At 57.1% G+C, this 15361-nt stretch overlaps 1 protein-coding gene across 1 annotated transcript in view; it reads left to right on the top strand.

The window, feature by feature from the left end:
• The window catches only part of HSPG2 (heparan sulfate proteoglycan 2), a 116973-nt gene that overhangs the window by 49639 nt on the left and 51973 nt on the right, over nt 1-15361 (top strand). The window contains 19 exon segments of the mRNA XM_038746153.1: nt 483-614; nt 1537-1681; nt 2016-2167; nt 2644-2790; nt 3072-3235; nt 3832-4011; nt 5678-5874; nt 6234-6381; nt 7337-7464; nt 7607-7693; nt 8824-8882; nt 9011-9078; nt 9604-9744; nt 11253-11435; nt 12005-12184; nt 12392-12510; nt 13196-13307; nt 13781-13894; nt 14550-14677. Of these exon segments, the coding sequence (XP_038602081.1) occupies nt 483-614; nt 1537-1681; nt 2016-2167; nt 2644-2790; nt 3072-3235; nt 3832-4011; nt 5678-5874; nt 6234-6381; nt 7337-7464; nt 7607-7693; nt 8824-8882; nt 9011-9078; nt 9604-9744; nt 11253-11435; nt 12005-12184; nt 12392-12510; nt 13196-13307; nt 13781-13894; nt 14550-14677 (2584 nt within the window).

Raw genomic sequence — 15361 nt, forward strand, 5'->3', positions numbered from 1 at the left:
TTCATTCAATCGTATTTATTGAGCGCTGACTCTGTGCAGAGCACTGTACTAAGCGCTTGGGAAGTACAAGTTGGCAACATATAGAGACGGTCCCTACCCAACAGCGGGCTCACAGTCTTTGCCCTGGTCAGCGGCTCAGTCAGGCCAGGCCTGACTGCAGGGGCCCCACGGGCTGACAGAGCCCATGTAGGGCCCTATGTTTTCCCCTAAGGAACAGCAGCTATCCCTTGCTCCTCTTGTCCATGGAGACCCATCCCGGGGCCCAGCCAGCCCTGATGCCCTCCCAAAGATAGCCATGAGACGCCAGACTCGAGGGGGACTTTCCTGGGCCATCCTAGAGTCCCCGCTTTGCCGTTGTCCTGCCCCTTCCAGTTCCAGGGTGCTTCCGGCTGCCCCACCAGCCACACGTGTGCCCCCGGAGTGCTCTTTGCCCCCCGTGAGCAACGTCCTTGTGCCTATCTAGTCCTGTTGTGCCCTGACAGCCCCCAAGCAGCCTGAGGAGGTCTGTGAGCCGAGCCAGTTCCGCTGCATCTCCACGAACGCCTGCATCCCGGCCAGCTTCCACTGTGATGAGGAGAGTGACTGTCCGGACCGCTCCGATGAGATCGGCTGCAGTGAGCACTGGAGGGCCGGGGCTGGGGGGTGGTCTGGCCTGCTGCCCACTCACCAATTGTCAGCTGTGTGACTTTGCCAAGTCACTTCACTTCTCTGGGCCTCAGTTACCTCATCTGTAAAATGGGGATTACGACTCTGAGCCCCACAAGGGACAATCTGATCACCTTGTAACCTCCCCAGTGATTAGAACAGTGCTTTGCACATAGTAAGCACTTAATAAGTGTCATCATTATTATCATTATTATTATTATTATTGGGTGACCTTGGTCAAGTCACTTTACTTCTCTGTGACTCAGTTACCTCATCTGTAAAATGAGGATTAAAACTGTAAGCCCATGCGGGACAGGGATTGTGTCCAACCCAATTTGCTTAAATCCACCCCAGTGTCTGACTCATAGTAAGTGTTTAACAAATACCACAATTTTTATTATGATTATTATTATTATTACTATTCTGAGTGGCCTCTGGAGTGGATCAGTGATGAGGGATCCGATGGTTGGGGTGCCTAGGATTTGATCTCCTGGGTTCAAATCCTGATCCACTGCTCCATGGCATCGTGCCCCCTGCAGCTCCCTGGCCCAGTGCCCCAGTGGCTCTCTGGCACAGTGCCCCTGCATCCTGCTGGCATTATGCCCCCACAGTTCCTTGTGCCAATGCCTCTTGCAGCTCTTTGGCAAGGAGCCCCACAAATCCCTGGCATGGTGCCCCTGTGGCTCCCTGGCACAATGCCTCCTGCAGCTTCCTGGCACAGTGCCCTCACAGTTCCCTGGGATAACGCCCCTGCAGCTCTGCCATTTTTCCAGGTTATCCTCTCTGTCCAGTGGAACTTCCAGCATCCCCAGTGCCCCTTGTCCCTCTTCCTGTGTCCCTGTGCTTTCTCACTCTGCCCCTTGGCTCCTCTCCCTGCCCCTTCACCCACAGTGCCACCACGGGTGGTGACGCCACCCGAGGAATCGGTCCAGGTCTCCCGTGGACAGACGGTCACCTTTACCTGCATCGCCACTGGCGTCCCGACCCCCATCATCAACTGGAGACTCAACTGGGGGCACATCCCCTCCCACCCCAGGTATCAGGCGGTGGGCAAGCGGGTGGGCATGGAGGGGCATCGGCCCAGGGGCGGACCGATGGGATGGGCAGATGGGGCTGGGGCTGGACTGGGGTGGGGCTGGGTGGGCCAGAGTGGGGTAGGAGGGTTGGGGCAGCATTGGTCTGGCAGACTGGGGTGGGGTGGTGAGGCCGTCTAGGCACATAAGGGCAGGCTTGTACATCTTGCCAGGGGCTGGAAGGCACAGGAAATGGGGAGAGGGAGCATAAATGGGGAGAGGAAGCATCCGGGGTCAAGGACCAGTTTGGGATCAGCGGGTTGATGGCCTGCTCTGCCTTCCTCCGCTCTCCCTCAGGGTATCGGTGACCAGCGAAGGGGGCCGGGGCACTCTGACCATCCGAGATGTGAAGGAGGCCGACCAAGGTGCCTACACGTGTGAGGCCATGAACGCCCGTGGCATGGTGTTTGGTATCCCCGATGGCGTCCTCGAACTCATCCCTCAGCGAGGTGTGGACCAGGCGGGGAGTGGGCTGTGGGGGATGCGGGAGGGAGGTGTGGGCAAGGCAGGGCATGGGCAGCAGGGGCAGGGTGGTGGGGGTTCTGCCAGCTAGGCATCTGGGGAATCTGTGTCAGGGCCCTGGTGTGGTGGGCCCGGCTGGTGCCCTGGCGTGGTGTCCCAGCAGGTCTATGGCCAGTGGGAATTTGAGCCAGGGAGGGCTCTCTGCCTCTTGCCCAGGGTGTCAGCTCCCCTCCCCTGCAGTGCCCTTCCCCTCTCTCCTACTGTGGCATGTCCATGGCCATGGCGGCGGTCTGCAGTGGTCTTCCCCAGCGCTCACCACCTGCATGGTCACCAGGGAGAGGGAGGACTCAGCTGGGCATAACCCCAGTCTGCTTAACCAGGCCTGGCTGTGGGGGTGATGGGGTGGGGCCAGGGAGACGGGTCTGGGGGCCGGGACCCACTGACTAGTCCTTTGGCCCTACAGGTCCCTGTCCCAGCGGGCACTTCTACCTGGAGGACAGCTCCAAGTGTCTCCCCTGCTTCTGCTTCGGAGTCACCAACTTGTGCCAGAGCAGCGGCCGATTCCGCGACCAGATCCGACTGCGCTTTGACCGGCCCGATGACTTCAAAGGTGGGAGGGGCTGGGGTGGCCCCCCAATTCCCCAGGCTGGCTGGGCTCTGCCCGCCCCGGGTCCTGGGCCTGGCTCTGCCCACCACAGGTATTAGACCCGGTGCCTCCCACGGGGCAGACAGGTGGGGCGGACGGCGAGGAGAAGTGGCCAGACCCAGGGGTGGGTAGCGTGACCGGCTCAGAGCATCCCAACGGGGGCTTGGGCCTCCCCAATGGGGGAGTTAGCCCTGGGGCGCAGCCTCCCGCTCCTCACCAGCCCCCCGTGCCCGCTTCTTCCTCAGGCGTGAACGTGACCGTGCCCGCGCAGCCGGGAGCCCCGCCCCTGTCGTCCACGCAGCTGCAGGTAGACCTGGCCACCGAGGAGTTCCAGCTGGTGGACCTGTCCCGCCGCTTCCTCATCCACGATTCCTTCTGGACGCTGCCCCAGCAATTCCTGGGCAATAAGGTGAGAAGGCCAGGGCCTCGGGGGGCCAGGACTGGGCCCGCCTTGTGGCTGCTCCGGACTCCGTGCTCAGCATTAGAGTAGCAACACCGTCATTGCCACAGCTCAGCTCCGAGCCAGGAGGAGGCCTGGGTAGAGCGGGCCAGACCCATTGGCACACTCACATGGGCAAACTTTTCCCCTCGACCGTGGCTTCGGTTGTGTGACTGTGCGTCCATCCTCCTTGGTCTCCTGCCCACCCCCCTTCCCCAAGATGAAGGGGGTGGGGGCAAACGAATCCTGCCAAGGACTGCCAGAGAATGGGGCTGGGCCTCCCCTAGTCCCACACTGGGCCCTGTGGAGATGGAGGTCACCTGGGATATCGGAGGAGAGAGTCACAGAAACTGTGGCTTCTAGGGTCCGGAGACCTGCGTGGGAGGGGAATGGGGCTGGGCCGGAGAAGGGAGGAGCCCTACTGGAGAACATACAAGTCCCTGGTGCCCATCTTGACCTTCGATGCCCTCTGGCCCTCAGTGTCCACCCTTACCCTACCATCCATCCTGATCCTTGATGCCGTTCCTGACCTCTGGTTCCCACCCTGACCCCATGGCACCCTGCAGGTGGACTCGTACGGGGGCTCCCTCCGCTACAAGGTGCGCTACGAGTTGGCGCGGGGCACGCTGGAGCCAGTGCAGAAGCCGGACGTGGTGCTGGTGGGCGGCGGGCATCGCCTGCTGTCCCGCGGCCACACCCCCACCCAGCCCGGCACCGTCAACCAGCGGCAGGTGCACTTCACAGAGGTGGGTGCTCTCCAGGGCGCGCCCGTCCAGCCTGGCAGCAGCGGGGGCGTGGCGCGGGGGGAACCCTAGGTCCTGGCGCTGTCTTCCTCTTCGTGGGGGTGGGCAGAGAGGGGCCCAGTCCCTGGTGGATACAGGCGGACGGAAGGACCCAAGCCCTGGAGGAGGTGGAAGCCCTGGGGACTCCAAGAGGGGCCACAGGAGGCAGCCAGAGGAGGGTTGACCACTGCAGGAACCGAGGCACCCAGGGCCGGGCCAGGAAGGGATAAGTTTGGGAGGTCAGAGAGGGTCGGGTTCTGAATTGGGGACGTCCTGGTAGGGGGCAGGATGAGGAGGAGAGAGCCTCAAGAAAGGGATAAGGTTGGAGCCTGTGAGCGGTAGAATTAAGTTATTTATTTATTTCATTCATTTATTCATTCAATCGTACTTATTGAGCGCTTACTGCGTGCAGAGCACTGTACTAAGTGCTTGGGAAGTACAAGTTGGCAACACATAGAGTCGGTCCCTACCCACAACGGGCTCACAGTCTAGAAGGGGGAGACAGACAACAAAACAAAACGTGTGGACAGGTGTCAAGTCGTCAGAACAAACAGAATTAAGGCTAAATGCATATCATTAACAAAATAAATAGAATAGTAAATATGTACAAGTAAAATAAATAGAGTAATAAATGTGTACAAACATATATACAGGTGCTGTGGGGAGGGGAAGGAGGTAGGGCAGGGGGGATGGGGAGGAGGAGAGGAAAAAGGGGGCTCAGGCCTTTGCTCTCAGTAGGGCTTTGAAGGGAGGAAGAGAGCTAGCTTGTTATATTAATGTCTGTCTCCCCCTCTCTACTGTAAGCTCCTTGTGGGCAGTTTTCAATTCAATTCATTCTTATTTATTCAGCACTTAGCGTGTGCAAAGCATTGTCCTAAGCACATGGAAAAGTACAATACAACAATAAACGGACACATTCCCTGCTGACAATGAACTTACAGTCTAGATGGGGAGATAGACAATATGACTAAATAGATAAATAAATTACAGCCACATACACAGGCACCGGGGGACTGGGTGGGGGGTGATAAGGTATATATGTTTGTACGTATTTATTACTCTATTTATTTTACTTGTACATATTTATTCTACTTATTTCATTTTGCTAATATGTTTTGTTTTGTTCTCTGTCCCCCCCTTCTAGACTGTGAGCCCACTGTTGGGTAGGGACCGTCTTTATATGTTGCCAACTTGTACTTCCCAAGCGCTTAGTACAGTGCTCTGCACACAGTAAGCGCTCAGTAAATACAATTGAATGAATGAATGAATGAATGAAGAAAGAAAGGGAGTAAGTCAGGGCGATGCAGCAGGAAGTGGGAGAAGAGAAAAGGAGGGCTTTGTGAGGAAAGGCCTCTCGGAGGAGATATGCCTTAAATAAGGCTTAGAAACCAGTCAGGGAACATGCCTATCAACTCTGCTGTACTGTACTCTCCCAAGATTTTAGTACAGGAAACACTCAGTAAATACCATTGACTGATTGAGCCCCCTCCCACTGTGTGGGGGAATTTGGGAGACGGGGCCGTCAGGGTGGGACAGGGTCACCGGGCTGTGTGCCAAGCTCTTCTCCCCGGGCCGAGCTCCTTTCTGATGCCCTCTTTCCCACCCCCCCACCATCACTGGCTGCCCTCAGGAACACTGGATGCATGAGTCTGGCGCACCAGTGACCCGGGCCGAGCTGCTGCTGACGTTGCGGAGCCTGGAGGGTGTGCTCCTCCAGACAGTATACAACACTAAGATGGCCAGCGTGGGGCTCAGCGACATCATCATGGACACCACAGTGGCCCTTGCCAATGGCCAGCCCCGGGCCCACAGCGTGGAGGAGTGCAGGTGGCCAGCCTGGGCCGGCGGGCTTATGGGGTTCTAGGCAAGCGGGGCAGGAACGTGGAGGAAAACACGGAACGAACGCGGGCTCCTAACTGGGGGTCTCGGGGCTGTGGGCTTTCCCGGAGAGGGAGTGGGTTTCAGGGGCAGAGGGGACCGGAGGTCACACTGGTCACACCCTGGGGGACCCGGCTCTGCTTTGGCCCCTGGAGCTTACGGGGTGTGTGGACCGGGCCCTGGGGGCTCCATCCAGTTGGCGAGTGCAGCAGAATGGAGGGTGCAGGCTCTGGAAGTTGGGAGAGGGGGGTGTACCCCTTGCCTTCTTCAACCTCAAACTGAGCCCCCTTTTCCCTGGACTACCCCAGATGTCCCACCGGCTACTCAGGTCTTTCCTGCGAAGACTGTGATACCCACTTCTCCCGTGTGCCCAGTGGATCCTCCCTGGGCATCTGTTCCGGGTGCGACTGCAATGGCCATGCCACCTCTTGTGACTCAGCATTTGGCCACTGCCTGGTGAGTGGCAGGCAGTGGGCGATGGGGGCAAGGGGCGGACACCCTGACTCCCAGGCAGTGGGGGACAGGTACCCGGGTGGGGGGGATGGAGCAAAGAGGTGGGCACCCAGGCAAGGTACGGCAGCAGTGGAGGTTGGCACCCATGTGGGGGGATGGGACAGTGGGGTGGGTACCCGGGTGGGGGAGCAGGGGATGGGCACTCGGGGGAGGATAGCATTTTGGGTGGGCACCCAGGTAGGGGAGATGGCTCGAGCTGGGCACTTGGGGGGTGGGGAAAGGAGGTGGGCACCCTGGCAGGGGTAACAGGAAGTGGGGGTAAGCACGGGTAGGGAAGTGGGCATCCTCATGGCATGGGGTGGGCACCTGGGCAGTGGAGTGTGAGGAGGGTTGGGAGATGAGCTAAACCAGAGGCCAGGGAGGGGAGACGATTCGGTTGGGCTGAGCTATGGCTGGGCCCCCAGACTTGGGGCGGGCCTTCCTGGGTCCTTTACCGATTGATCGGGGGCGTTTATCAAGTCCTTACTGTGTGCAGACATTGCGCTGAACGCTTGGGAAGGTACCATCGAGTTAGTAAACAGGATCCCTGCTCTCAAGGAGAGCACAGATTCGTCAAGGGAGACAGACATTGTAACACAATTCAGGAATGGGGGTGCAATCAAATATAAGGATATGGACATGAGTGGGGTAGGGGTGGGGTGAGTACAGATATGCTAAGGGAATTCAGACCCCTGAATCCTCCCCTGCTGGAGGAAATGACCTTTATTCCCTCTATCTGCCCCAGTGCCTAGCACATGGTCAGTGCCTAATGAATAGAATTTGGGGCTGGGGGTGCTGAATAGCAGGGAAAGGGTGGTGAGGACTTGGGGCAGAGGGGCCACCCCATCCCCCTGGGGATCCACTGCCCTCTCCCTCCATGGGTCGGCTGAGTCGGTCTCTGCCTCTGCCCGGCCCCTAGAACTGCCAGCACAATACAGAGGGGCTGCGATGCGACAAGTGCAAGCCCGGCTTCTTCGGGGATGCCACCCGGGGCACCCCCACCGCCTGCCGGCCCTGCCCCTGCCCGTACATCGATGCCTCCCGCAGGTCAGAGGGCTTGGAGGGCGGGAGGGCGGGCGAGCAAGGAAGGTTCTCCCAGCCCTGGAAACCCCCGGGACCTGAGGGTCAGTGCCAGGGCCCCAGGCTCCCCACCAGCTCCTGACCCTCGTCCAACTCTGTTTTGTGGCAGGTTCTCGGACACCTGCTTCCTGGACACGGATGGCCAGGCCACGTGCGATGCCTGTGCCCCTGGATATACTGGGCGCCGCTGTGAGAGGTGAGAGGGGCGGCTGGGGGAGGTGGGGTGCTCCGGGCAAGGGAGGGAGGGCTGGGCAGGACGTTAGTCAGTGGGAAGCAGCGGGGTCTAGAGGAAAGAGCACAGGCCTGGATGTCAGAGGATCTAACTTCTAATGTCAGCTCCGTCACTTGCTTGCTGTGCAACCTTGGATGAGTCACTTCTCTTTTTCTCAGTTACCTCATCTGTAAAAGGGGGTTAAGACTGTGAATCCCATGTGGGACAGGGACTATGTCCAACCTGATTAGCCTGTATCCACCCCAGCACTTACAACAGTGCCTGGCACATAGTGTTTAACAAATGTTATTTTTAAAAAAAGAGCGCTTATAATGTGTGCAGAGCACTGTGCTAAGCATTTGGGAGACTACAGTGCAGTAATAGTAATAATAATGATGGCATTTGTTAAGCGCTTAGTATGTGCAAAGCACTGGGGAGGATCCAAGGTGGTCAGATTGTCCCAAGTGGGGCTCACGGTCTTCATCCCCATTTTACAAATGAGGAAACTGAGGTACAAAGAAGTTAAGTGACTTGCCCAAAGTCACACAACTGACAATTGGCAAAGCTGGGATTTGAACCCATGACCTCTGACTCCCAAGCCCGGGCTCTTTCCATTGAGCCACGCTGCTTCCCTGTAGAGTTGGTAGCACGATCCCTTTGTTCAAATATCTTACAGTCCTGGGGGCATTATAGGTTACTAAGAGAGAGGGGTCTTGGCTGCGATGGAGTGGAGTGTCCCTAGCGCCTGTTGGGAGCCCCTGGGTAAAGGGGCTGTAGACGGGGGTCCTGGTGAGAGTGGAGGATTGGGGGTCTGTGGGCCAGAATCCGTGGTCAAGAGTTCTAATCCCAACTTCACCATTTGTCTACTGTGTGACGTTGGGCAAATCACTTCTCTTCTCTGGGCCTCAGTTACATCGTCTTTAAAACGGGAATTGAGACTGTAAGCCTCATGTGGGACAGGGACTGTGTCCAACCCGATTTGCTTGTATACACCCCAGCACTTAGTAGAGTGCCTAGCACATAGTAAGCGTTAACGAATACCGTCATCATCATTATCATCATGGTGTCTGTCTTTCTGTCTCTCTCTGTTTCTCTTTGTCTCTCGTCGTCCTCAGCTGTGCCGCTGGCTATGAAGGAAATCCCATCCAGCCGGGGGGCAAGTGCAAGCCTATCAGTGAGTGTCCCACCCCTGCTCCTGCCCTCTTCCCAGCCTTTTCCCTCCACCCGGCCCTCACTATTCCTCCCTTTCCCTCTGGCTGGCACAGACTATGCCAACCCTCCCCTCTGCCTCTCTCTCCTCAGACCAGGCGTATGTGCGTTGTGATGTGCAGGGGAGCAGAGAGCCCTCTGGGGAGTCCTGCCTCTGTAAGGTACGAGCCCCGCCTCTCTCCTCTGCCTCCATCCTCTCTCACTGGGCAGCACGAAGGCACCTGCCCTGGTTGCCCACTTCCATCTCCCAGACTCCAGCTCCCGGCTCCCGACCCTGGGCTCCAAATCCTCTGTTCTGAGCCCCGGGTCAGGCCTGTCAGCCGTGGTAGCTGTGAAGTGGGCATGGTGGCACTTATATGCTAATGTCGCTGCCTGCCGGGCACTGGGACCCTCCATCTCCACCGCCAGTCCCCAATGACATCTGCCAAGCCCGGTGGCATCGCAGCAGCCGCCCACATCCTGGCCAAGGGAGGCCGAGGCTGAAACAGGGGGTGGCACGGGGAGGGGGGTCGGGCCCCTGGGGAAAGTCTGGAGGTCCAAGGCGGGGTGAGGTAAGGGACTGGCGAACCGCCCCCAGGAGTGGCATGGGATTGGAGGGGTTGGGGCAGGGAGAGTCGGGCCCCTAGGGGGGTGGGCTGGAGGCCGGAGGTAGCAGGGATGCTGCTGACCTACCCACGTGTCGGCAGGATAACGTGGCCGGCCGCCTGTGTGACCACTGCTCCGCGGGCACCTTCCACCTGAGCTCCGACAACCCCAAAGGCTGCCTCAAGTGCTTCTGCATGGGTGTCAGCCGCCAGTGTGCCAGTTCCACCTGGAGTCGACGCCAGGTACCATGGGGACCAGTGGGCGGGGTCCGGGGTCAGTGGGTGAGGCCTGGGGGCGGGGCCCAGGGAGAAGTGAGTGGGTGGGTGGCAGGATTCAGGGGTCAAGGCCCAGGGACCAGTGGGTGGAGGTCGAGGGTGGGACTTAGTGACCTGGGGCAAGTCACTTGACTTCTCTGGGCCTCAGTTACCTCATCTGTAAAATAGGGATTGAGTCTGTGAGCACCACGAGGGACAAGGAACTGTGTCCCACCCTATTTGTTTGTATCCACCACAGCGTTTAGAACAGTGCCCGGCACATAGTAAGCGCTTAACAAATACCATCATCATCATCATTACTATTACCAGTGTGGCTTATTGGAAAGAGCCAGGGCTGGGAGTCAGAAGGGCCTAGGTTCTAATCTGAGCAAGTCACTCAACTTCTCTGTGCCTCAGTTACCTCATCTGTAAAATGGAGTATAAAAGTGTGAGCCCCATGTGGGACAACCTAATTACCCTGTATCTAGCAGTGCTTAGAACAGTGCTTGACACACAATAAGCACTTAACAAATACCATTATTACCATCTAGACTGTGAGCCCGTTGTTGGGTAGGGACCGTCTCTATATGTTGCCAACTTGTACTTCCCAAGCGCTTAGTACAGTGCTCTGCACACAGTAAGCGCTCAATAAATATGATTGAATATTATTCCTTAGGGGGCGGGATCCAGGGACCAGTGGGAAGAGCTTGGGGGAGGACTCTTCTAGACTGTGAGCCCACTGTTGGGTAGGGACCATCTCTATATGTTGCCAACTTGTACTTCCCAAGCGCCTAGTCTAGTGCTCTGCACACAGTAAGCGCTCAATAAATACGATTGAATGAATGAATGAATGACTCAGGAGTTGGGGCCCAGGGGTCAGAGACTCTACATGATGGATGGGGGCGGGGTCTGAGAGGGACTTTGAAGCTGGGCTTTGGGGGAGGGGCCGAGGGGGCAAAGACGAAGCAGTGTTCAGTCAATCATCATCATCAATCGTATTTATTGAGAGCTTACTATGTGCAGAGCACTGTACTAAGCGCTTGGGAAGTACACTAAGCGCTTGGGAAGTATCGATCGATCGTACTTATTGAGCGCATTCTGTGTGCAGAGCACTGCAGTAAGTGCACTGGAAGGTACAGTACCAAAGAATTAGCAGGCTTACCTCCTTCCCTTCCCCACAGCACCTGTATATATGTATATATGTTTGTACATATTTATTACTCTATTTATTTATTTTACTTGTACATATCTATTCTATTTTTTTTATTTTGTTAGTATGTTTGGTTTTGTCTCCCCCTTTTAGACTGTGAGCCCACTGTTGGGTAGGGACTGTCTCTATATGTTGCCAATTTGTACTTCCCAAGCGCTTAGTACAGTGCTCTGCACACAGTAAGCGCTCAATAAGTACGATTGATGATGATGATGATGACTTGGAGCGGGAAAGGTTGGCCGTGGCACAGAAGCCCCCAGGCCTCTCATGGTGGGTTCCCCTGTAGGTTCTTGGGGCTTCGTCGAGCCAGCAGCAAGCCCAGTTCAGCCTGTCCAACGCCGCGGGCACCCACAGCACCAACCAGGGCATCATCTTCCACGCCCCCGACGAGCTGTCCTTCTCCGACTTCCGCAACTTCCCGCCTGGCCCCTACTACTGGAACCTGCCTTCCCAATTCCTCGGAGACAAAGTGAGGTGCCGGGATGTGACGACGCCGGGGGTCGTGAGGCGGGGGGCCAGGGGCGGAGTTTGAGAATGGCTAGTAGGGAACGGGAAGGGGTTGCCGTGAAGATGGGGCAACGTGGCCTAGTGGAAAGACCAGAGGGCTGGGAGTCAAGAGATCTGGCTTCTAGTCCCAGCTCCACCACTTTCCTGCTGTGTGACCTTAGGCAAATCACTTAACTTCTCTGAGCCTCTTATTTCTTCATTTATAAAATGGGGTTTTAATACCTGTTCTCCCTCGCTCTTGGACGGGGAGCCCCATATGGGATAGGGACGGTGTCGAATCTGCTTATATCTACCCCAGTGCCGAGCGCAGGCTTGGAAAATGGGAGGCCCTTAACAGACACCAACCTGATGGTGGTGGGGCTTCATTCATTCATTCAATCGTATTTATTGAGCACTTACTGTGTGCAGAGCACTGTACTAAGCGCTTGAAGGTTGTTATAGAGAGTGAGAGGGCACTGTGTTGGATGGTGGCAGGGGGTGGCACTGCCTGGAGTCCGGGAGCAGGCTGTGAGTACTGGTCCCCCCTTCCAGGTGACATCATACGGTGGAGAACTGAGCTTCACAATCACACAGCTGCCTGAGCGGGGCTCACCACCCCTACATGGGCAGCCCTTGGTACTGCTGCAGGGCAACGGGATCTTCTTGGAGCATCACCCCCAGCGCCAGCCCGTGTCCGGCCAATCCAGTACCTTCACCGTGCCCTTCTTTGAGGTCAGCTAGCCCAGTCCTCGCGCACTGTCCCCCCGCTTCTCCACTCCCTTTTCCCAAACATCCTGTGGTCCCAAAATCCTCATCTTTTTTCTCTCTCAGTATTGTCCCTGTGGGCGGGGAGGGAGGCGTCCCCTCTGGGGTCTGCCAGGCTGGGAGCCACCTGCGCCCCAGGACGGGAGGTGAGCGGACTGTCTGTTCCCTGGGCAGAGTGCGTGGCGCCGGGCAGATGGACAGCCTGCCACTCGCGAGCACTTGCTGATGGCACTGGCCGGCATCGACATGCTCATGATCCGGGCATCCTATGCCCAGAACCAGGCCGAGAGCAGGTACCTGGGGGGGACAGGAGAGGAAGGGAGGGGTGCAAACCTGGTCGGGAGAGCGGGAAGGATGGGGAGAAGGATGCAGCCGGGGGGAAGCAGAATGAGGTCAGACAGGGAGGCTAAGAGCCCACCTTTGGAAGTGTCCTTGAGGTCAAGGATCATGTTGAGAAGCGGTGTGGCCTATCGGATAGACCACAGTCCTGGAAATCCCAAAGAACTGGGCTCTGATACCAGCTCTGCAACTTGTCTCCTGTGTGGCCTTGGGCAAGTCACTTAACTCCTCTGTACCTCATTACCTTATCCATAGAATGGCGCTTAGGACTGTGAGCCCTTTGTGGGACAGGGACTGTGTCCAACCCGATAACCTTGCATCTATCCCAGTGCTTAGTACAGGGCCTGGCTCATAGTAAGCACTTAACAAATGCCACAATTACAGTTACCAGATATATTGTACCCTCCCAAGCGCTTAGTACAGGTCTGTTCACACATTTGTTGCTCAATAAAGTCCACTGATTGTTTGACCGAATGGTGTTTCAGGATGGGGTTGGCTTGAGGAGAGAGTAGAGTCCTGGGAATTGTGTTGGAGCCTGAGGGTGGAGAAGGGCCCCGGGGCTGGGGACGCAACCCGAGGATAGAGTGGGGCCCCGGAGGCTGCAGCCTGAGGAGTCATTATCTCCATTCCTCCCACTAGACTCTCAGGCCTCAAAATGGATGAGGCTGTGCCCTATGCCACGGGGCAGAAGCTGGCACTGGAAGTGGAGGACTGTTCCTGCCCACCCGGGTACCGTGGGCTATCCTGCCAGGTCAGAGCCACCGACCGATGTCCCCTCTGCCCGGGATCCCCCCAGCCCTCCTTCTCCTGCCCCCTGCCTCCACAACTCTACCCTCGATCCCACCAACTCTGCCCATCCCCACCAGTTCTGCCTCACCCTGACCAAATCTGTCTCACCCCCAGAAGCTCTATCTCTGCCCCTACTAGTTCTGCTCCCACCTTCCTCCCTGCCTCTCCCCCGTCCCTCCCTTGGGAACCCTCCACCGATCTGCCATCCCACCCTCTGACCCCTGGTCCCCCCCATCTCAACCCTGCTCCTCCCCCTCGAGGGTACCCAGTTCAGTTCCTGCTCCCTGACCTTGGGACTGGCAGAGGGAGGTAATGAGGTGACCTGCGGGCAGTAGTGCTATGGAGGGGCTTGGGACCCGCTGTTCAGGACCCCACTGGCCCCCCACCATTCCCCGGGTCTGACACTCTGTCTCCTACGGTCCCCGCCGGGCCCAGGAATGTGACACCGGCTACGTCCGCACCTCCAGCGGGCTCTACCTGGGCACCTGCGAGCCCTGCGACTGTCACGGGCACTCAGAGGTCTGTGACCCGGAGACCAAAGCCTGTCAGGTGAGACTCAGTATGATGCTCTGGCCCCTGCCCCAGGTCAGGGCCTCCGGGGGGGCATGCCAGCTAGTCCTGCTTCCCGGACCCCTCAACTCTCCCCCTTCTAGACTGTTCTCCCCCTTCTAGACTGTGAGCCCACTGTTGGGTAGGGACCGTCTCTATATGTTGCCAACTTGGACTTCCCAAGCGCTTAGTACAGTGCTCTGCACACAGTAAGCGCTCAATAAATACGATTAAATGAATGAATGAATGAACTAGAAGGGGTGGGTTGCGGTGAGGCGGGGCTGAAATCTGGGAAGGGGCATGGCCTAGTGTATAGAACATGGGCCCGGGAATCGGAGGTCATGGGTTCTAATTTGGGCTCCACCACGCTGTGTGACCTTGGGCAAGTCACTTCACTTCTCTGGGCCTCAGTTACCTCATCTGTAAAATGGGGATTGAGACTGTGAGCCCCATGTGGGACAGGGACTGTTTCCAACCCGATTTGCTTGTAACCACCCCAGTGCTTAGTACAGTGCCTGGCACGTAGTAAGTGCTTAACAAATACTACAGTTATTATTATTATTAATAATGTTATTATCTGGGCGTGCATTAGGGGAAGGGGGGAGGTCTACTCTTGCTCCTCATAGCTCTGCCTATCCTTCCCCCTGACCCCTAGGACTGCAAGCACAATACTGCTGGCCCCAAGTGTGAAACCTGCCAGCAGGGTTACTATCTAGCTGCCCAGAAGGACACCCCAGGAATCTGCCAGCCGTGCCCCTGCATGGGCATTCCCGTGAACAACAAGTAAGTCCTTCCCTTCCCCACCCCCTGCTCCCTTCCACTTGTTCCCCTTTCCCCATCTCCCCACCTAAGAGGTTCCCCGGCTTCCAGCTCCTTGCTCCCCAGCCCCTCGTCACCTCTCCGCTTCCTCCCTTGCCCCCTGCCCTCCAAGCAGTGTGGCTCAGTGGAAAGAGCACGGGCTTTGGAGTCAGAGGTCCTGGGTTCGAATCCCTGCTCCGCCACTTGTCAGCTGTGTGACTCTGGGCAAGTCACTTAACTTTTCTGTGCCTCAGTTACCTCATCTGTAAAATGGGGATTAAAACTGTGAGTCCTTCGTGGGACAACCAGATCAACTCATATCCTCCCCAGTGCTTAGAACAGTGCTTCGCACATTGTAAGCGCTTAACAAATACCATCATTATTGTTATTATTATTTGGAGTCAGAGGTCATGGGTTCAAATCCCTCCTCCGCCGCTTGTCAGCTGTGTGACTCTGGGCAAGTCACTTAACTTTTCTGTGCCTCAGTTACCTCATCTGTAAAATGGGGATTAAAACTGTGAGCCCCTCGTGGGACAACCTGATCAACTTGTATCCTCCCCAGCTCTTAGAACAGTGATTTGCACATAGTAAGCGCTTAATAAAAAATGCCATTAACTGGCTGGCCTTCCCACCTCCTCCTTGCCCCGATGTGGGGACTGCAGGAAGAGC

The sequence above is a fragment of the Tachyglossus aculeatus genome, chromosome 5 (assembly GCF_015852505.1).
Source record: "Tachyglossus aculeatus isolate mTacAcu1 chromosome 5, mTacAcu1.pri, whole genome shotgun sequence".
In the NCBI taxonomy this organism is placed as follows: domain Eukaryota; kingdom Metazoa; phylum Chordata; class Mammalia; order Monotremata; family Tachyglossidae; genus Tachyglossus; species Tachyglossus aculeatus.